Source organism: Bactrocera oleae, chromosome 3, assembly GCF_042242935.1.
Source record: "Bactrocera oleae isolate idBacOlea1 chromosome 3, idBacOlea1, whole genome shotgun sequence".
Taxonomy (NCBI): domain Eukaryota; kingdom Metazoa; phylum Arthropoda; class Insecta; order Diptera; family Tephritidae; genus Bactrocera; species Bactrocera oleae.
Genome location: NC_091537.1, coordinates 30,556,065 through 30,579,541, shown reverse-complemented (window position 1 = coordinate 30,579,541; position 23,477 = coordinate 30,556,065). Strand labels below are relative to the sequence as shown.

The 23,477-nt window shown below is 35.5% G+C and overlaps 1 protein-coding gene across 1 annotated transcript in view; it reads right to left on the bottom strand.

The window, feature by feature from the left end:
- The window catches only part of LOC118683038 (uncharacterized), a 43,981-nt gene that overhangs the window by 16,313 nt on the left and 4,191 nt on the right, over positions 1 to 23,477 (bottom strand). Inside the window, exons 2-3 of the mRNA XM_070106279.1 lie at positions 22,912 to 23,413; positions 22,716 to 22,839 (exon numbers count right to left, since the gene is read on the bottom strand). Of these exons, the coding sequence (XP_069962380.1) occupies positions 22,716 to 22,839; positions 22,912 to 23,413 (626 nt within the window). The remainder of the gene's footprint in view (positions 1 to 22,715; positions 22,840 to 22,911; positions 23,414 to 23,477) is intronic.

Below are 23,477 nucleotides of genomic sequence, written 5' to 3'. Positions count from 1 at the left end.
TAAATTGATGTCATATTAAAAAATTTCAAGTTCACAGAAGTAAAAGTAGTTGTTGCCAGTTGCTCGTCGACGATGTATGTGTATATGTGAGCTGGAGGTATTGGCGGCTGCAGTGAATGAAAAAAATTGTTTGCGCGTAATATAAATTATCTTTGCATTGCTGACAAATCTTTAAAGCAGTCAATTGCAATGCAATTTTGTTGTTGTTTCGCCAGCCACGACCACTTGCCGATATTTTGTCCTGTTGTTGTTTTTGCTGAGTATTTTTCGCATTGCCCACATGTCAGCGTTGGCTCGCAGCAAATTAAAGAATTCTCATTTCGTATAAACGGCGGACCGTGTATGCAAAGCGGCGTAAAATGTTTTGCCGACAACGTTGTGTGCAACGTTTGTTGAGAAACAGCAAAATAGAGCTGCGGCGGTTAAGTGGCGCGCGGCGTCGCAAGCATTGTGCGACTTTTCTTTAAGTTTTGGTTTAGTTTGTCAGCCCAGTGACAAGGATATCTGGAGCTTGTTTATGCTAGAACAAAAACATCGCGAACAAAAACTAAAAATACGATTGTGCACGGAAGAGTGGCTGTGTTGTAGCATCCACGCGGCAGCAGCATTTACGTTTGTAACCGCAGATGGACGTGCGGTGGACTATGAAGCAGGCAGAAAGGCGGCCAGGCAGGCAAAACGAGCAGCCGGCCTTCACACGGGCTCAACGTGAGTGTCGTCGGTTGCCAGGATGCGCTTGGTTTGATAGCAACCACGCCTTGGCGTTGCTCTAAATGTAGCTCGACCACTTGATGTTTTTGTTGCGTCGCTTGCTACGCATTTTGTTTGTGAATGTCAAATGTCTTTGCTGTGCCTTCTGCTTCGTCGTCAAAGCAAGCACTTTTGATTAATTTATTGCCTAGCCAAAATGCCGAACGAACGAAATTAAAATTCGGTATTGAATCAGCGTTGCATTGAAAGTAAAATGCTGATGACAGTCGCGACTCTTGCAAACGCGCGAAAAAACTTTTTAAGATTTTGTTTTCGTTTGTCATCGTCTTATTTATGCAGTACGTTCCTGCATTATAAAATACACTGGCAAGATTATTATTTACGTTGTTTCTCTACTTTTTCACAAATGTCGATGAACCAAAATAATATTTTATCACGATTTCAAATGACCAGGCGTTGATAACCTTTTGAGCAAACTGCATAGAATTGCTTCAAATAATTTTTAGAAATATTGAGATCAGAAATATCTGCTGATGACGTGAAGGATCATGGAGCATCAGGAGTGTAGAGAGAATTTGAAAGAAAAAGTAATAACAATTGAGTTTTTGATTTAATAATTGTGTAAATAATAGTTCTTAATTTTTTTTTTATAAAATAAGAAGTTATTTATCCACATATATGAACGTCCTCTTTACAAACATGTCTACAGCTTTATTGGCACACCCTTTTGAAGAAAGCGTCCTTTACGTCCGATCTGAGTGTTTCGACATTTGTTGTCACTATTCTACCAATTGAATAATATATGTAGTCGAGAAAAACATTTTTGACTCTTGGACTGTCTTAATCCGTTAAATGTAATTTAAATACAGTACAAATCCTTTAGCTCAATTTGGTACAGAAATGTCATGCAGAGAATCAAGCAAGACCTGCACAAAGTTGAAACAAAATATGAATTTCTACTTAAATTCGTTTGTGCACTGATAAACGGAGATAGGGACGATAAATGGAATCATTGAGAAAAGAGACATGCGATTTTAAGATTAATGGAAAGGGGGTTAATATATTATACTTAAATATTTATTAAAGTAATGAAGGATTTTCAGTAAAACTCTGTAGAAAAAAGCATTTGCCAATAATATAACCACTTGATAACTTCCTATAAATTTCTTTTTGAATCTAATAACAATATTTCATTTTACAAATAGTTCTTAAGCAACTTAACCAAATCATGCTCCGAAACCAAACGTGCCCACAACAGTCGGGTCTATGTGAGAGATTTTTATCCGGTAAAAAAAAAAAATCATTGAATCTATTTTATCCTTAATATTTTTTTTTGCTCTTCTTGCTTTTATTCAAATATAGCAAATAGTGAATACAAAGATATAATTTCAAGCAAATTTAGTACATAATATTAGGTAAAGTAAAAAGTTCGTTCGGTTTTTTATTGATTTTTCAAAAGATGATAACTTTGTGAAAAATTTTCCGATTTAAGTCAAATATGCGCCGTTTTGTTCGTAAACTTGTTGCCAACGAGATGCCAACCCCTCTCGTAGAAGGCTGCGTCCCTATTGGCAAAAAACTCGGGGAGCTAATTTTCATAGGCCTCTGTTGGGCCAAATTCTCACCATTAAGCGCGTTCGCCATGGACAGAAAAATATGGTAATCACTTGGTGCCAGGTCCGGACTATAAGGTGGGTGCATTAGGACCTCCCATTCGAGCTCCCGGAGCTTCTGGCGCGTCACCAAAGACGTGTGTGGCCTGGCGTTGTCCTGATGGAACACAATTCGGCCTCTGTTGATCAAAGATGGCCTCTTTTGGATGAGTGCTGCCTTCAAGCGGTCCCGTTGTTGGCAGTAGAGGGCCGAATTGAGCGTTTGGCCATAAGGGAGCAGCTCGTAGTAGATGATTCCTTGCCAATCCCACCAAACACACAGAAAAACCTTCCTGGCCGTCAATCAGGTCTTGGCCACCATGGGGGTCATATTTTCGTAGACGATCTACTTGCATACAGTTTTATGGTCTACCAAATTAGTTTTGATCTACAGTTCTGAGCTTTCTTAAAGGTAGACCACTTACAGAATATATCGTTTACATCAACAAAGCTCTCAAAAATAAGTCCGAAAAGAATATACGCGCTACTCTTATGATTTACCTGGCCAACGCACGTCGTCTAGATTAAATGTCATATTCAATTAAGGATGGAATTGCAGCTGAAATAAGATGAAGTAAAATACTCGTAAGTTGCGGTCACCAATGCTGAAGTTGGCGTTACCAATACATAAAAATAGGATTCCACTAACAACAAATTCCTGATGTTACTTACCTCCAAATTGAATGCCACGCCCGAGCCAATGTTTCAGTGAAACTGGAAGTAGCAACACCTCACCTAGGAGATTTTTACTAGAACCACAAATTTTCAGAGAGAGGGCTCAAATTTACAAATGTTGATAGTGAGATCTTTATCAGTTTTTTCCGAATTTTAGTTAGTTCTTTCATTTAAATATTTACCATATTACATTTTATTTATATATATGAAATTATGACTTTAAGATGCCCAGAAATGTTGTGAGTGGTCCTCGGCATTTTCAATGTAAAATGTCACCATTTCGGTAAGTTATTCCAGCGTGAAGCGATTCTTGGTTAGATTTCAAGTGAATTGAGGTTTGTAAAATATATATAATTAATTAGTAAATTTAAATATCTTTAGATTTCCAATTAAACTTATAACGATAATAATGAATTCTTCGCACTTATCATTTTTGTAATGAACTTTTTTCTTGCTTTTATTTTATTTAAGCTAAGGGACAAATGTAGACATGAGCATTTTTTGTGTCCGCTTGTACTTAATCGAATTTGTCATTTGCATTGGCTATCGGTTGCGTTCCAGCATACCTGATCTGTGCCATATCTCTCAATTTTCCAATTTCATTTAAAAACACATGGAAACAAGAAAAAACGTTAACTTCGGTTACACCGACGCTATAATACCCTTCACAGAACTTGATTTGGATCATTCAATTTGTAAGGAAGCTATATGATATAGTGATCTGATCTGAACAATTCCTACGGAGATTGTATTATTGCCTTAGAGAATAACCCACGCCAAATTTCATGAAGATATCACGTCAAATAAAAAAGTTTCCAATACAAGTACTTGATTCCGATTGTTCAGTTGCTATATTCTATAGTGATCCGATCAAAACAATTTCTTCGGAGATTACATTGTTGTCTTAGAAAAGAACTCCTGCTAAATTTCGTAAAGATATTATGTCAAATAAAAAAGTTTCCCATACAAGTACTTGATTCCGATTGTTCTGTTTGTATGGCAGCTATATGCTATAGTGGTCCGATATTGGCCGTTCCAACAAAGAGAGGATGTGTGCCCAATTTCAGATCGATAGCTTTAAAACTGAGGCACTAGATCGCGTATACGGACATGGCTAAATCAACACAGCTCATCATGCTGATCATTTATGTATACATTTTATAGGGTCTCCGACGTTTCCTTCTGGGTGTTACAAACTTCGTGGTAAACTTATTATATACTCTGTTCAGGGTATAAAAATTGTTTCATGCGTGAGAAAAGTATCTTGCATGCTTCAAAGACGAGCGCATAGCTAGATGTGTGTATGATGGAAGCCATTTTTACGATGCTGTTGTTCTGGTATGTTTATATGGAATTGCTTTGTGTCTGTTAGCTTGGAAACTGATCCAACTTGTCTATTTTTCATAAAGTACAATTATTTTGAGATTAGCAAGTAATTTAGATTTATTAACTCTAAAATTATGTATTTATGTTGCTGGTTTTGCGATTGTAATCGTAATAATATTTATATCAGGAGACGGGTTGTATTAAGGGGTTAGGCCACTCTAGAGCAAAACCAAAGTCAGGAAAAAGAAATCTAATTTATCTCTTTAAGACTTAATAATACTTTTGTTTGAGTGTATAAGCAAATTTTTGTACAAAATGGCAGCTGCTGGATTATTATGCTGGACTGTATAAAAAACTAAAACTATCTGGAACTGTATAAAAAACTCATAGTACGGAAAAAAAATTATCGAATGTAGAGTGGGCCTAGAGATGCGACTATATGTTCCTATAGGTTTCTCTAATATTTTGTGACATCTTCACGTCGTCAATATGAATGAATGATATGAATTTTTTACAATTTGATGAATCAAGGATTAATTTAAACGAACCAACAGAATATTTAGACGTAACTTTTAATTTTTCTTTATTTGATTTTGCATAACCTTCTTCGTTTTCTGATAAAAATTAACGATGTTCGTGTAAAGGTCCCCATAGCCCAATATTTCACAAAAAAAAATTATGAAACGTGATGCCTAGAATACTTATATCCCTGTCGCCAATGGGGGAAAGACGCCGTCCTGAGAGATGATATAATCGCATATGGATTCATTGTGAAGATGTAGAACAAAACTTTTTAACCTTTTCAAATAAACTTCACACGAAATCAAGAATCTTCAGGGATAGCTGATACTCTTTTACTCTTAGTGTTACTGCAAAAGATCGTTTTTGGCTGTCCAATAAATGTATTGTAGCTGTAAGGTAAATAGTGGTTTTTATAAATCAGTTTGTCGGTTGCCTGATTATTACTCAGGAAATCTTAGTAGAGAGAGAACTGGTCTTCTATCGGAAAGATGTACTCCTAGGGTTGTACTAGTAGAAAAAATTCTCGTAAAATATATCAAACGCTTATATGTCCTTTGATTTGTGGATAACATCAGAGAACTTGACACTTTAAGAAGAAAATCCTCGACCAAATAACTAGCAGAGGCTTATACCATATACTTCACCGAAACATATACTTATATATCGAATATTTAATGAATGCTTCATCCACCTAAAGCAGGTGTGTGTGGCCTGGCGTTGTCCTGATGGAACACAATTCGGCCTCTGTTGATTAAAGATGGCCTCTTATGGATGAGTGCTGCCTTCAAGCCGTCCAGTTGTTGGCAGTAGAGGGCCGAATTGAGCGTTTGGCTATAGGAGAGCAGCTCGCAGTAGATTATTCCTTGCCAATCCCACCAAACACACAGCAAAACCTCCCTCGATGTTGTCGTAAGTGACCCATTTTTCATCGCCAGTCACAATCCGCTTCAGAAACGGGTCGATTTTGTTGCGATTCAGCAGCGATTCGCAGATGGAAATTCGGTCCATCATGTTTTTTGCGTTAGTTCGTGTGGCACCCAAACATCGAGCTTCTTTTTGAATCCAAGGTTATGCAAATGGTTCCAAACGCTTTTCTGGCTTATCTTTATTTCCTCAGCAATTAAATAAGTGCTAACGTGACGGTCTATTTCCACTATTTCCATGATTTTATCGCAATTTTCGACGACAGGCCTCCCGACGCGTGGTGCATCTTTGACATCGAAATTACCGAAACGGAACCTCGCAAATCACTTTTTTGCTACACCATAAACTAAATTAATTTTTTCAGCCGCTTTGGCTGCTTTTTCGCCTTGATCGAAGAAAAATTGTAAAATATAGCGAATTTTCTTTTTGCTGGTGTCCATCTTTGACGAGCGCCCACAACGTACTGAGTCAATCAATCGAAAAACTGTCAAGGACAATACAACCACGGGTTTTTTAAATATAACACACTTTTAAATTTCATATGATTATTTCAGTTTACAGTAAATAAATAACGAATTTAAAAAAGCAGATACAATAATGTTATTCAATATCAATATTATTGCTCATCTGAAGTTATACTATTTTCCCATCTTTCTTAAAATTTGTGGAATCACATGTATGAATGTATCCGGCTGCTATTAAACGTTATAAAATAGCTGTTTGAAGGATTCCCAAAGATTCTGCAAGCTCTTCTTGTGTTTGGCGGCAATCTTTATCGAATAATGTTTTAAGTTCCTCGTATTCAAACTTTTCAATCCGCCCAGGATGTTATACGTATTTGAAGTCCAATATACAAAATTAAGCCTATTTGGTTGTGTTTATATCTTATAGATTGATTTAAAAAGGAATGTCTCTGAATCGAAGCAAACTGTTTAAAACTAAGTGAGTCTATGACCTCATAATATAAATTAACCTTAGAAAGATAACGCTATTTTATACCACTGGAAAGATAATACGTCGAAATGACGCATCTTCTTTTAACCTGTTAAAATAATATCAAAGATTTTAAAAGTTATCGTTTTTGGACTGAGATCTTTTTTGAAAATCATTTTTAGTCTTATGAGGTACACCTAAAGACAAAAAAACAATGGATCAAATTACTACACTAAGTTGCTCCGAATACAAATGAAATTTTTAGAGCGTAAAAAAATAAGTACATCATACCGACGTATCTTTATCATACTAGGTTCAATAAGATACCTTTTGTGATTGTAATCAATACTTCCCTTAGCCCTCATATGTCTAATATAAATATTTTCGAACTTCCGGTTGACTTTATTCCCAATATACCGGTCAATATATAAGATATCAGTGTATCCTTGTGCCTAAAATAGATCAAATCGGGTGAATATGCTCCCTAGCCCCCACATACCTAATATATTGATTTCAAATATCCAGTTGACTTCATACCAAATAAATTGGTCCATCTGTAAGTTATATTACAATATAATGATATGTTGTAACGCCGAAATTGGATAAAATCAGGTAATACTGCTCGTAGCTCTCGCATCCTCCTTTTAATAATTTCAAACTTCTGGTTGGCTTTATACCGTATATATCGATCTATATATGAGATATATTAGGAATATTAAGTGAACATATAACAGGAACTGACTAAATACAAAAATTATTGCATAAAATAATTTCTATACCATGTCGAATTGTATGTCATCAAAATGTATTTTCCCATGTTGAATGGCGAATATTTGGTTTGTCTATGTCAAATGGCAGATGACAAATATTTCTTTACATCTTTCACTTCGGAATTAGAAAGTATTTATGTACTCACCTCGCTAACCTTTTAATAAGTATACACAAAACTCATACAAACATACATACATATATGTATATGCAACTGTATTATTTGGTGTTTAAGGAGCATTCCCATGCAACATATGCAGTTACTTAACATGAAATAATTTTAAGTAAAATATTCAACTAAAATGGTATGTGCAATAACCGCTATGTGAGTGGGCTAATGTAAATAAGTTGTGAAATACGCACACATACACACATGAGGCACTCTTGGGCACACTCTTAGCAGAGAGACATTGGACAAAATGAAACTGCTGTCATGTTCACGACTAATTAACACGTCACTCAGTGCTGAATAAAGCAACAAAAATACACACTAACACACAACAATAACATGGCAGAGAGGCATTAACCTGTTGTATACAGCCTTGTTTCGCCAGACATTGCCGGATACTTTGTCAGCGGTCGGCGGTCGGCGGTCGGCGGTCGGCGGTCGGCGGTCGGCGGTTGTCGTTTGTTATTTGTTGCTTGCCCAATTCACCGACGAAGGCATTAAATCATTTGTACTTTTCCATGCGAGCTATAAATTATACACATGCAAATATATTTACAATACAAACATACATACTTACTTAATAGTTTAGATATGCGTTTCCTAAAATGCAAGTCAAGCGCTCTTGGTTGATATGCCAATCTTTGTGGTATTAAACTGCACAAAATTTACCGTAAATGTTATTCTTTTTGGTGAAAAATGCGATGAAGTCTTTCTGAATTCAGGGTTTTTTCAATCTTTTGTAGTGCGTTAGCATTCATTCTTATTTCATTTTCACCAAAATGTGATCAATTGGTGAATTTACAAAAAAAAATTTAGTCTGTGGTAGAAAATTCGATTAATAATATTTTTCCTTATAACAAACTCTGGTTTCACAAAAATATTAGTTTAAAAATTTAAGCGTTTTTAAAATTAAAGTGTGGTGAGTTTAAATACAGCTTACATAATTGAACTGCATACGGAAATTAACAATTGTTCGTTTTTTAGATTTTAATGATATCTAAAATTGCTTTTAAGTGTGGTGGGCTTATTAGGAGTCAATTAGTTTAGGTGAGTTTGTATATGGTGAATTACTTAGGATGCGTTTAGATGCGATGAGTTTTGAGTTGTAAATTTTGGTGCAAAAGTGCGTTTTTGGTATGTTTAAATACAGAAAATTTAACAGCTTGCAACTGTATTCGGAAATTGTTTGACGATTTTTCATCATGTTATAAATATATAAAAAGCTTTCGAACTTAACACTTGTGGTGAACTTATCAGTGTTTTAGTGAGTGCAAATGTGTTAGGCTAGTTATGATTTGATTTGATGAAACGAGTTCAAAACTGTGAGTTAAGATGCGACTTTGAAAATTTACCACAATAGTGTTTTTAGAAACCTTTAGTGTCTCTGGAGTTTTAGTCGTTATTGTGACAGGCTAGCAAATGTAATGTTACCGGACATTAGGTAAAAAGAAATTCGTTTAAAAGAAGAAAATCTATAGTTTAATATGGATCCAATAAAGGTGAATTTCCTAGGCAAAGCTTTGAAAGCAATACCGAAAGAGAATTCTTGTATATATTTTTCAGTTGAGTTCGAGATCTTATAAAATTAGAAGAAAGTTCTAAAGTGTTATTGAGAAGAGCATAAGCGGAGAATCGCATTTTCTTTGCTCGCGTTCTACGCGAAGCAATCGGTTCAACGTAATCGGAAAGCAAGGGGAATTATTCTTACAGCACTATTCTCAACAATATTTGTAGAAACTTTTATGCTGTCAACAAAGTCAGTGGATGCTAGGCTCCTCAATTGAAGCGTGATCTCATCAAATGGAGGTTACGAATTCTATGGAGGGTCTTGGATAATTTATCAGCAGTATTTGGTTATAAAATATTTTTGGTCCATTAAGGTTAAAACTATCAGCATAACATTTTTATTAAAATTAGCACTCATAATTATTGCTTTTTTATTTTAAATATGTATTATAAGTATATATATATAATGATGTAAGGCACGGCAATAAATCGTCAATAAATTGAACAACAGCTGCCTAAACAAACTGCACATTTAGCACAGAACGATCGAAAGGCTAATTATCACCGTTAATGATGTTTGAACAGCGTCGAATATCACTTGTTAGCCGCTGCAGCTGCTGCCGCCTAACTGCTACTACTAACTGGTATTCCAACAGGCGGCCAGGGACGGCAAGCGGGAGGCACCCCACAGTTGCAGCGGACAAACAATTATCGGCGATTGCTGAAAAACACGCCCGTCCATCGCTGTTGGCGCGCATGAGTTATTGACATTTTACTCCTCTGTCTCGCTGCCGTGGCTTGTTGCCTTATTTCATTTCGTTCGTTGTTTCGTTGTGGCATTGTTTTTGCTGTTTGCTGGCATTTGCACACTTATTCATTCACCGGTTAGCCGATTTGTTTCCTTCGTTCGTCCGTCCATGCAGCAGGTAGGTATGAGGTGGCGGTTTGCATGTATGCCGGCATTTTGTTCGTTCAAAAAATTGTTCCTCTCGACTTTTGTTGTTGTCGTATGCCGTTTGAATATGTTAATTGTTTGGCTAATGACAAGATACTTGTCATATTTCAACTCATTTTTAACAATTTAACATAATCGTTTGTGGTATTTAGTATTAAAATTGTCTTTTTTATTCTATTTGGCTTTTTTTGTGAATTCTCAACTCTTTTTCGGTGATGCGGTAAGATGACAGAGAGATTAAAGTACACGGTGCCAATAATATACTTAGTTGACACTCCTTTAAGAGAACTCTTAAATCTGGTTAAATTAGTTATTGTTGCTATAAATAAGTAATCTAGAAATGGTACATTTTGTCTTAAGACATATTTAGATTTAGTGCTTAGTACTGATCCGTGCTTCTATGTTCGCGTATCATGGAAAGCGTGAACAAACCTCCTATGATAATTAAATCGTTTGGAGCACAGAATCTATCTAAAAAGGGGGGTGTCTATATTAAAGCAAGTAAGAGCTTGTAGCGGTTATCGAAACCCTTTTTGACGTCATGATAGTTAAGCAGTATCATATAAGGAGAGGTTCAAGAGACGAGTTATTTCGACGGAACCATAACGAAATGTTTAATAGATTGTTGTTTTGAGTGAAAAAGCAAAAAAGATTTTAAGTAACAGGCGGGGACTCGTTGAATGCAGGCCATTTTATTTATTACACATTTGGTACGCCATGTTCATGTTCATGTCCGAGTATCTAGAAGTATAACCCGCTACAATATCCAGATCGTAGCTGTTATATTATATCTCTGTAAGAGATGTAGCTTGGGCATTGTCATGTGCGTTTTTAAAGTTTGAGGCACCCTTTTTGCGAGAAAAAAACTTTGGCGTTACTTTCACTTGGTCACTTGAGGGGTAATTGGACTGCTTGTCACATGCTACTGCTAGAAAGCTATCGTTTCTTTTATTGTTCACAATGACAACACTTCACATTCTCCCAAAACTTTGTGCTTGCCGTCACTTGTGCACTAAATAGCTTTTGCAAATACTCCGATAGAAACTGAGAAACAAAATATATCACAGAAATGAAGGAAAAAGACAATAAGTAAAAAAAAAGAAAACTCGCCATCAAATGCCTCAACTTGAGAATCGTGATCATACTTCAATTCTTCAACTCTGTTTGTAAGTGATGTTGCCATTTTATGCTGTTGCCGTTGTAACTTATTGTGGCTGCTATTGTGCCTATTGGCCGTCCCTGTTTTGTTTTCGTTTGCTCTTTGGGTATCCTGTAAGGTGGCGGCGAGTTAGCGGTAGCTTAACCTCAGCGCCTCTAGGTGCATTTAAAGCGCTTATAAAAAAAGGTGAACAACTGAATGCGCATTGAAAACCGGCAAAACATTGCATTCTCAACAACAAACGTGGTAGTCACAGCTAAAGCGCTGAAGTAGCAGCGTTAAACAGTAGCCGAAACAAGCGAAAAGACAAACTTATCGTTTGAATTATCGACATTCATTTGCATTTTTATGCTAGCGATAAATTCGGTAGGCAGCGAGCTTACAACAGGAAAAATAGCAGAAAAAAAAACGAGTACCAAATAAAATTATAAGTAAATGAAATAAGTAGTACTGCCAATAAAAGATTGTCAAGCGAACAGCGTAGAAATTGTGGAAAAGAGAACAATTTCAGGGAAGGTGTGCTCGCACTTATTAAGTTTTTCTAAATAAAAAATTTTAACGAAGTCAAAAAAATTGTTGTTGTGCGTAGCAAATGGTTAATTCACAAAATGGTGAAGAGCAGCAGAGGCTACAAGCAACAACAATGAAACAGCTGTTATTTGTGCAAAAAAATTAAATCACGATTAAATGTTATTGCACTGGTGTAACAACGGTTAAAGGAGCACTAACAAAAGACAAGCTTAGGATGAAAGAGTACTTAGAATGTGAAAATGTGCAGCTATTTTGGAAGATTGCAGAGGTCATTAAAAGTTTTGGCGAACAATTTTTTTTAAGGAAATTACAATATTAATATGAACAAAATGTAATAATGAATTAAATTAACACCTAATTACTTTGAAATAAGCAGTTTCAGAAAACTTCAAAAATGTATTTCACTAACTATGACGTAACGTACCCGTAATGCCTTTAACTAGCAGGATGAACTCATATTGCTTTATCGATATATTTTCGCTTGGTTCTTCATGATTGAATAGGCTACCCTTTTGTTTTGCTGCAGACGTAAGCTGCTTTTCAAACGAAACAACTAAATTATAATTCCAGAAATTTCATTTCCATTTTTTGAAGACTTCACTGATCTTTAATAACTTGGATTGCCAATTTTATTTGAGGTTGTTTGCTATTCCAACAGTGAACAACATGACCATTCCCATGACAGACGGGTTTTGACTATTTCCTGAAACGGACCTGGTCAAGGGATGTCAACTCGACGTCATTCCCTGAAATAAGTTAGCGGGTTTTCGCTTTCATTTAAATATTGTATGTTCATAAAATTCTAGTCAGCAAGTTTCGGTCGACTCTTATTTGTCAAGTCGGTCGATGGTTTGCATTCAACGGAAAACATTTTGTTAGTTCTTTCTAGCTACAATTATTGATATAAACAACCTTAAAGACGAATTAAGGTTACCAAATAAGGAAAAAAGTTATTTTATGAAGATATTTTCTTCAGATTTTGATCGGTCAAATTGTACGAGAGCTATATGGTATAGTGTAGCGTTGCCTTAGACAATAATCTCTGTCCAATTTCGTGAAAATATCTTGCCCAATAAGGTTCCGAAAAATAAGGGAGAAAAGAACGTGTGCAAAATTTCAGATCGATATCTCAAAAACTGTGGCACTAAAAAGGCTTCATACAGTATCTGGAGGGTTTTTAACTGAATTGATATGGAACTGCCCAATATGCAGTGAATATGGCTTTAGAGTTTTGTGCCTTTTTATCTATGTAATATGTCGATTTTTTAGTTCTTTTAATTTAGAGCAAACTTGATTGGTTGCCTTAAGATTCGTACTTTTGCTGTTCTTTCACAGTTCTTCAATTTTGTTAAAAATACTTTAGCTTGGAATGCGCTGGCAAAGTGGTTTACCTGCGTTACTTCTTCTCCAGCGTTTTTTAAAGAAAATTTCGATTGAAAAACTTTACTGTTGACAAACTACAATCATATATGCATTGCTGAGAGCTTTCATATCTACTTTTACCATATTGCCGTTGTTTTTAATAGATCTCGTACTTTTTATCTGAATACTAATCGCTTACAAACTCACTCATTTCGATATCGTTGGGTAACCAGCTTACGATTATATTAAGTCTCTCAATGAACATGATTTATGTGTTTCTGTAAATCCGTTGGATTCTGCAACTTGTTTCATAGGTTGTACTGCTGTTTCATAAGTGAAAATGGGTCGCCGTATTCTAATCTTTGCCATCTACTTGAATTATTTGTCTATATCAATTCCTAAGCACTTTGCTGTAGAAGACAAGGATAATGGAATATCACTTTACGGAATCGTTCGGCTTTGCGCACATATCGAACAACCGAAAGTTGTAAAAACTCAGTTTTTTTGGTCTTCACCTGATTCAAGTGCCTATTTAAGCATCCAAAAAAAAATTTTCAGCCTCTCTCAAAAGGCTCTCATCAGACTCTTCCGCCACTCTGCTGGGACTGTATATATAATATAAGTATATCTAGAAGAATATGTACATATATGTAAATATGTAAGTACTTTCAGCGCGATACGATTGCACTTGGAAACGCTCTGATTGATCAAAAAATGTACGGTATTTTCATGTTTTCATTGTTTGACAACAACTTGCCACTATTGTTGTGATTTGTTTGTGTGTTAGTTTTGTTGCTGGCTCTGTAATTGACACTATAGTTATTATTATTGTCGTTTCTGCTGCTGTTGCTATTCTTATTGCCGAAAAACGTGATCACTTTAATGTGTTTGTTTTTCTCCCTCCTTTAAGCCGCCAAATATGTTGCTGATGTGCTTGCCCGTTTTACGTTTTTTCGCATGTTATTGTTGTAACTGAAGTTAGACGCTGTATTTTCTAGTGGTATTTTCTTCATACATGCATGTGTTTTGTTGTTTTTCCTTTTGTTTTGCGGACGAAAACAAGATATCTGTGCTTGGTGCTGCGCCATTATTGCTTTACCAATTTCTCGCTGTACTTGTTGTTGGGGTTGCGGTTATTGCTGCAGATGAATGCCGCCGCAGCTGTTAAATCTATGCATTCATTGTAGCGGCTACTATTACTTACTAAGTGTTGTATGCTATACTATTTCGCTATTCGTGGTGTGGTTGTTGCTGCCATTTGGTGTTCTCCCTCAAAGGCACTAGTATTCTGTGTCTATTCTCATGTTTCCATAGCCTGCCTGTCCTCATGCAGCTCATTTTTTTCCGCTTATCTGTTTTGCTTTTGTTGGCAGTTAACTGGGATTGTTGTTGTTGTTGCTGCCTGCTGACTTACAGCTCGTTACAGTTGATCGATTGTGGGTGATCCTATCCAATAGCGGTTTCAAAGATCATGTCAGTGTGTCTGCAGATCGTTTATGCCAGTCAATGCCTTTGGTACAAGCTAACGCATATTCACTCAGTCATGCTTACCTAGAAGCGGCTGGTGAGTTCATAGTCTGTTATAGCAATTCTTTTGCTCGTCGCTTTGTGTAAATGTTGCCAATAATATTTTGTTGCATGACTGTGTTGTTTCTTTTATTGTTACCATTGAGACTCCAGCGCCTGTTGCGCTGTGTAGGCGCAGTCATAATGAAAGCAGTCAAAAGTTGCTCGTCGAATGCTGCTGCTTTTATGTGTATAATGGATTGTCTAGCAATGAAATGCGTATGAGCGTCGAATTACTCGCCCGCTACCCCCAGGAAATGAGTTTTGTAAGGATAATAAAAAATGACAGAGTCTCAATTAACCTCTAGGTTTGATTAGTTCGGACCTTAATTGCAGTCATAGAAAAATGAAAAAATAAATTATTCCGGTTGAAGCGAGGGGCTTTGATGTCCATTTGATAAACAGTTATTAATGGATCAGGGATGTATGAAGTAGGTGGTATTATTAAAGAAACCAAATTAGGTTTGTTTCCAAATTTGAATGATTTGTTGCCAAAACTTCGAAATTGAAGTAAGACTTGCAGCTGAACCTTGAGGAACGCCCAGAAGAATAATCAGTTGCTCATAAAATATCGGATTATGGTGAGTCCTTTCTTCCAGGTCATCGTGCTTTTTTTTCTAGGTATACAAGACCATGTTATTATTTTGGGTAATCTTCCCCTAGAGCTTTTAAGTTGTTGAAAACTATGCATCCATTCAGCCGTCCGTCTCAACCAACCGATAAAGCTCGTAGAACATATCTCTGGTATTTGACTTGTAGAGCTATATAGTATTACATCTTCAAGATTGCTGTGAAGGTTAATATCTCTAGTAGTCCTTATGATACAATTAGCTGACATTAAATTTTTTTTTATTCATATACCACCACATATTGGATCCATTAAGAGACAAGTGGCAAATTAATCGATCAATTTATACAGGATTCTAAAAAGGGCGGATTCGGTTCTAAACAACTTTCCTAATCCGCTCTCTAATTTTATTTAGAGTATGGCCATAATTGGCATTTGGTGGTATGTAATAAGGACAAGGCATCAACTGCAAAGTTGGCAAGCTTGATCGACTGCCATGTTCGGTAAAATTACCGTACGTGAATACTTACAATCACGAAATTAAAGGAATATATTTATTAGAAAATGGAGAAAATTTCATGTAGCGCACAGGATTTCCTAAGAAGATTTGTCATATTAGAATTGCCGAACAATGCTATAATTTTACATATTTATTCTAATTGAATTACATTTATACCTTTCGAAAGGCAGTCATGTATCCAGCCAAAGGTATCGGCAGTAGCTACTATCCTTGGAACAGTCGAAACCGTGGACTTCCACCGGCAAATCTACCCCAAAGAAGCCGGAGTCAGTTGTACCGTCCAAAGTGACGATCACCCTTCTCTGGAATTCACATCAACATCGACTAGAACTTCTAGACTACCAAACTGGCTTTAAATTTTTAAATCCGATTAATCAATTATTTAACAGTTGAAATGTTTTCCAAGATACGGTCATAATGTAGATGATATGAAATCTATGAAATTATTTTGACCACGAAATAAGACCAATGCTGATCTGCAAGTTGATTTTTCTCGAAATAGATAACACTTGTTTTTTTTTATCAGGCAAAAAACATGTAGGTCAAAACAGTTTAATCTATTTGGAACTTGGAACTCGGCTTAAAATTAGTTGATCATTCGGAAAACTCTTCAGATTTGTTCCTATTTAAATATCTGCTCCACTTGATAAATTATTTTAGTACATAAAGGAGATATTCAATCAAATCAATATATAAGAAATTTTCGGCAAAAAAAAAAACCACAAGTAAGGAAGGGCTGAGTTCGGGTGTAACCGAACATTTTATACTTTTGCAACTTGCAAGGATCAGAGCGGGGAAAATACCTTCAGGTGTTAGGAAAACTTTATATTAAACAAGTAACGAAGGGCTAAGTTTAGATGCAACCGACAAATACAATTTTTTAACTAAATTTACTCAGATTATCAGAAATCTTTCTTGTGTTTTATTGTATACCCTTATAATTAATTTTATATATAATGCATTATAACTGTATTGAAGAGTATGAAAAGAAATCCTTTTTTGACAATGAATAAAATTTGACACAAAAAAATGCTATTATCGGAAGTTTCATTTTTTTTTTTTTTTATCTGAATTTCAATTATATATCTTACACATTGTCCGATTCTTTCGGTAAAAACTGGGGTCCCACGTATTCAGGAGCTTGGGGTTTGAACAGTTTTGGTTCGATTTAGACAATTTTTGGTCACAAGGTGGCATACTTTAAACGCATTATTCACGCAGTTTAACCCCGATACAATCATTGTTGCTTGATTTGCTTAGTGCAAGCGAAAGAATCAGATGGAATTTAAAATGGTGTTATATGGAATCCGATTTCGCCCACTTTCGCTTTTTAATATAAAAGTATGAGAAGAATGTTACGTACCGAATTTGGTTGAAATCGGTTAAGCAGATACAAAGATTTGGGTTTTCACCTAAAAGTGGGCGGTGCCACGCTCTCTCAATATTTACTCAAGTTACAGCTTGCACAGACGGACGGACGGACGGTTATACACCCGGATTTTAACTCGTCTAGTTCGATTAGTTTTAGGCGATACAAACAACCGTTAGGTGAACAAAACTATTATACTCTGTAGCAACATGTTGCGAGAGTATAAAAATGTAGCGAAACAAGGCAATCCATTATTCGATGAAATTGCAAATGAACTAAAATCAAATTTGATATTTATTAAGTTATATTATATCACCTACTCACTCAGTTTTATTACTATGGTATATTTTACTTCCCGTCAGCTATAATTGTATTAAAATCATCTTCAAATGAGATATATGGGGTATAAACTCAACTGAAGAAGCTAAATTTAATATAACGAGCTCATGAGAAAACATCAACTAGAGGATCGCAATTCATTATTTTAGGGATATAAAGATTTGAATATTGTCTAGAACAATTTCATTTATATTCCTACACAATTTTTAAGAAAACTTGTTCATTTAATGTTATTAATTAATAATTGATTAATTATTTTCAGGCAATTTTATAAATATATAACTCACACATTGAACGACATGTTTGGCATATGGTTTGCTAAAATAATGAAAATCAATATATAATATGTAGTATTTGGGAGTTGGAGTAATTCCTAGACTAAATTCACATATTTTTGGCATTAAACTATGATATATATGGGCGGATAACGGTGTTTATCTATGCAATCGAGCGCTTGATTGGCTGCGACGGTAACCGATTACATGTACCTTTCAAATTGACGCCTCTCAGCATACTCGCATTCTGATTTCACGACTTCCTTTCATTTGCTAGAACTCGACTGTGTTGATGTTGGTGAAATTTTGCGGAAATGTCAACATTGAACGCTTCAATTTACATGCGCTTTCATTGCAGCGCCATCAGCAGCACCATTGCCTTCGCCAACGGGCATAAGTCTTCGACAAGCCCCAGCCATCACAATTACCATCGCCAGCGACAACAAGTAGAACAACGACAGTAACATAAGTCAGCGACAAGTCGTCGACGTTGACGACAACCCAAACAATGAAATGTTGACGACCCAACTGTTCCTGTTGTTTCGTTTCATTTCGCCTGCCCCTTTTTGCTTCATAGTGTGCGGTGGCATCGGCGTCGGCGGCGGTGCTCTTTCTTCAAGGTATTCGCCTGCGGTCGTTGGGTTTTTTTGTTGCTTGCTGCTGTTGCTGGTGCTGTCGTTCGTTAGAAACAATTACAAAAAATCGCTAGAAACCATCACAACGAAAAGCGGCAATAATTTGAAGCAAGCAGCGTACATCAGCGATAACAACAAAAAAAACCAATTCAACAAGAACAAATTTAGCTGTTTTACCCACAAATTGTGTGGCCCGTTGCTATTGTGGCGCTGTTGTTCAACATGCTGCTTATGTATCCTTCTTTGTTTTTGTTGTTGTTGCTTTGCAATTATTACTCCAAGCTTTTTATTTTTGCAAGTTGAGATTTTTGTCATCATTGCCGACCCTTGTTCTATTTATGCAGTTACAAGCAGCTGTCATAATCCACCCACACCCAAGTCAAGGCCTGAGAGAGATTTCTACTTGATATGGCGCGCTGAATATTTAGGAAGAAAGCAGGGCGCGGAGCATGTGCCTAAAAGAAAAGTGTAGCGCAAAGAAAAAAGTTGTCGAACGATTGCGATCTAATTTTTGTTGCTTTAAACCGCTATAATTAAAATGCCAGTTAAATATGGAGTGTACAGATTCGAAAATTTGAGAAGACCTCTGAGCCTTTTGTTTGCATATACATACAAAAGTCAAATTTTATTTTAGGTTGCTTCACTCCAAGAATAATGTGTATCCACCCACTTTTCGGACATCGTTTTACAGGGATATACTTGTAGATTGACATGGCTAAAGTTAAAAGCATTAGGCCTCTTGGTCCAAAAAATTTGCATGATAAGCACATGAAATACTTTTGTATACCTCCTCGCAGAACTATGCCAGGATTAGTTGTCCGGGAGACTGACAATTCTTTAAAAATATAGGTAAGAAAATTCTTGGATTCAAACAGAGAAGAATGGAAAGAAATAATGGTATGGTTATCGAGAGCCATGTAATCAACGGTTTTATTCACCGAAAAATACGGTAGCTTAACTAGCATTCTAGGAAATTCAAGGTACTGCTCAATCGATAGATTTTTAGTGAGGTACTCAGTGGAAATCATTTGTACACCAAGTAATATGGGCAGGAGGAAGAAAGAAAAGTAGCCGACGAGCCGCTCAGCTTTTTCAAATGCTAGAGCTTTCAACAAAAGGATTATACACATAGTGGTCGATTTCATAGGCTAGAAATAAAAAGTAAAATTTCCGAAATTTGATACTACTATTTCTTCAAAGAATAATACAACAAACGGTAAATAAATTTTTAGTCTATTTACGTTTTACGAATAAAGAGAGAAAGCAGACAATAAAACCAAGTTGACTGTGCAGTGAGCGGAGTTTTTAATTTGGTCCTCATATATATATTATAATGAATATTGAAAAACAAGTATATACTACAACTCTATGTGATTTTGATGAAATAATATGTTTGCTTATTGTTTTGAAATTACTGTTTTACCATAGATTTGTCGAGTGGTGTATTTTTCTTTATGTATAGATCTGAGTTAGAGAAAAGGTTGTGATCTCTGTCTTGCCATCAAATGAAACATTTTTTTAAATATTGGTTAATGTTTTCGTAGTCTATATTGGTGCTTTGGTTTCAAAATTATAATTTTTATAATTTCATCAAACGTTTGTTTGGTTCGTACCTACGTACATTTATAGTACACAGCTTTATCTTAACATTGTAAACTTTCCCAGATATAAATATATATTTGATTTGTGGTGTTTAGAAAAAGGTTCATTTGCTGATAAAGTCAAAAACGTATATGACTAATGCATAGATTTGAGTCTGTAGGTTGAGAATATATTGAAAATATGGTTAAGAAAATGCTTAATTATATATTTAAAAAGTTTGGAAAAATATGGAGTAAAAGCAACAGAACAAAATTTAAAGATTTCGAAAAATACTTGGATTGGTTTGTGCAAAATGAATATATACAATTAAGTCGGCAATCGACTGCTCAGACAACTAGTCAAAGGATATTACCTTGAAAAATAAGTCGGTTTTATTAAAATCAGTTCTTGAGTTATGTTAACATACTTGAATAATATAATATTAAAACATATTTATTTAATTTTTAAATAAACTATTTTAAATAAATTTAAAGTCGTTATCATTACATTTATTTACCCTAATTTTGTTACTTTAATTATTAAATAACCTAGTCAAAAGCAAAGGAAAATCTTTTGTGTTTTTTACAATTTTTGCAAAATATTTTTCAATGGGTAGATCGCATGGGTAGTGAGAGATAATTTTGGAGCGTTTGATTAATAGTAATATTTTTATTTTTATTACTTATAATAATTACTATATAAAGCTATGAAAATAAATTGACTTTGATATAGGCAGTGGAAGTATTTTTGGTCGCTGATTCCATACAAGACCGACCATTGTGAGACCGCGTGTCTTAAAATTATTTCGGGACAGTGTATATTAATAACCCAACAATTATCCTCCTCCCGTCCAATCGACGTGGGGGAGCCGAGTCATTATAATAAATTGTTACCGTTTTATTTATTAAGAGAAAGCAAAATATTATTTTTAATTTTGAAGTTAGTCAGACAAATCAAATGTGCAGGAATGATAATTAAAATCATGACATATGTTGTGGAAAGTTTCGTTTATGTAAATATTTGATTAACAAAAGGGTCTAAACTGCCTCGAAAAACCAGCCAGAATATTAATTTAACTGTTCTATTCAGGATTTTCACCAAGACTGTTATGCGAAGCATTCCCCTACGACTAATAGGTGTATGCTGATTTACAAGTTTTTAATGACTAGTGTATTTTAAGAATATGCACTACAACAAAACACCGAATTGCTTTGATGAAATTTTAGCTCTCGTAGGCCCAGAACCGCAAAAAAATGCGCCTACGAAAAAAACTACATCAACAACAAATAAATAGCAGCGAACGTATTGCGACAACAAAAAGTCGGTTACAAAAGCAAAAAGCAACAAAAATAAATTGTACCAACATTTGCGTTGAAATTGCAATGTGGAGCATATTGTGTCTCTACACTGCTAGAACATAGATGAGATGACGTCTGAGTAGCGTCCTGGTGGCAAAAAGCGTCGTGCTCGGAGTTGCGTCGCTTAGTATGGGGGTGACAATGGTAGATACACTCAGCGCCTGCGCGTATTGAAATTCGTTCATTTAACATTCAACGCTGTCTGTTGACGTTGATTTATATTTTCCAACAACAACAGCAGCAACAATCAAGACAATTATGGCAACTATAAACTAACCTTTGTATGGTGTGTAGCACAATATCAGCTACAGTACTCTTAAAAAGCGCCAAAGAATGAAGGTAATCGTAAAAGTCTAAACAACGAGGAGAAATTCATTGGGCGATCAAAGTCCCCTACGGTGGCACCCACGTGTTACAGTCCAGGCATAACAAAGGCAGTAGAAGTGGATAACTTTCAAGCATAAAATAAATTGCTGTTAAATTGTGATTTTTACTAACATGTCCATAGTTTAGTTTATGTACATATCTACGTGTATTAAAATATCTCTACAGCATAAATTAATTAAATATAATAAAATCAACAGCTGTAAATTCATCTGACGTATATTCGAACAGCTTGTTAATATAATATAATAATATAATGTGGAAATTGGTTTGGTGGTACATACTCGTTGCAATAAAATTCTAAATATGTAGTTACAATCCGACTGCAATAGACTTAAAATGTTTTCGTTTTTTAAGTACACGCTCTTTTATATTCTACATCTTTAATCAAATACTGCTAACCAATATGCCGGTGAAATTTCGAGGTCCTTTCTGCAATAACCTGATTGAATAGTTAGTGTTTCCACATTACATATTTACCAAGGGTGGCCTTATATCTTGTATCTTTGTTTTTATCTCACACTTTTTGATTTCAGTGGCTTATGTTGTGAAGATATATGCTTATAATTGATTTTATATACAACTAGCAAACCCGGCGAACTCCGTTTCGCCACCAGATGGCTTTGTTTTATGTAACATTTCGTTTGGTAATTAAGAGATGAATAAACATTTTTTTTTGTTTTATATTCAAAAAGGAAAAATTTTATTTCATTTCACAACAGTAATGAATTCATTTCGATGACAAAAATGAAATGCATGTGGCGTGGGCTTCCGATATAAGATGATGGGAGAATCGTCAGACGTCTAATATTCTGAACATCACCATCTGAATGAATAGCATCACGCAAGTGTATATAGTCCTCAGATCGTAGCTTTGCCTGATTGAATCGGATGAACGCTAAACGTTCGGTCTCGACTTTGACATACATGTCGACAGCGAATTGCTGGAATAGCCGACGGCACTTCAGAATGACATTCTCCTCATGTGTACGAATCATCATACGATACGCATAGTAATTCATTGCGCTTAGATTTTTATTCGTTGTTACGCCTGAAAATGCAAAATTAAATAAATTGTTAATGGAAACCAATAATAGCAATAATTAGTGTGTGAATATTGTACCTGAAATTGGATCGACCATCTTCAACATGATGTCGTACCCGTCTTGCCCTTGCCAATAAATGATTGGATATTGTAACGCATCGTACAAACGATGTGTCTCGTTTACACGATGCAAGATATTGCTTCTTCGCTGAACGACAATGTCTCGCGATTTAGTTAGATCGCCAACAATAATTGCAGCAACATCATTAACGGTGGGTACATTGAATCTTCGCACATGTTCACCTGTTGGAGTACAATCCGCTCTTATGACAAATTTGTGCGTATCCGATGGCATTCGTTCCAATGCTGTTTTGAACATATTAACCACAGCATTATTAGCGTGTAAAAATGATTGCAACTGTTCAATAATTCGTCTCTTTAATTGTTGTGTTCCTTGTATATTGCACCGCACATTCAGCTGATCAACCATCGACGAAATGAAATATATTTGCAGAAATTGATGCGGTTCATCTGGTGTTGGCAGCATTGAACCATGCAAATGATATATTTGTCCTTGTATCTGTAATTGCAAACAATCATTTGTTAAAGAATACGGTGTAACTTCTGATCGTGTGATGGTGTAG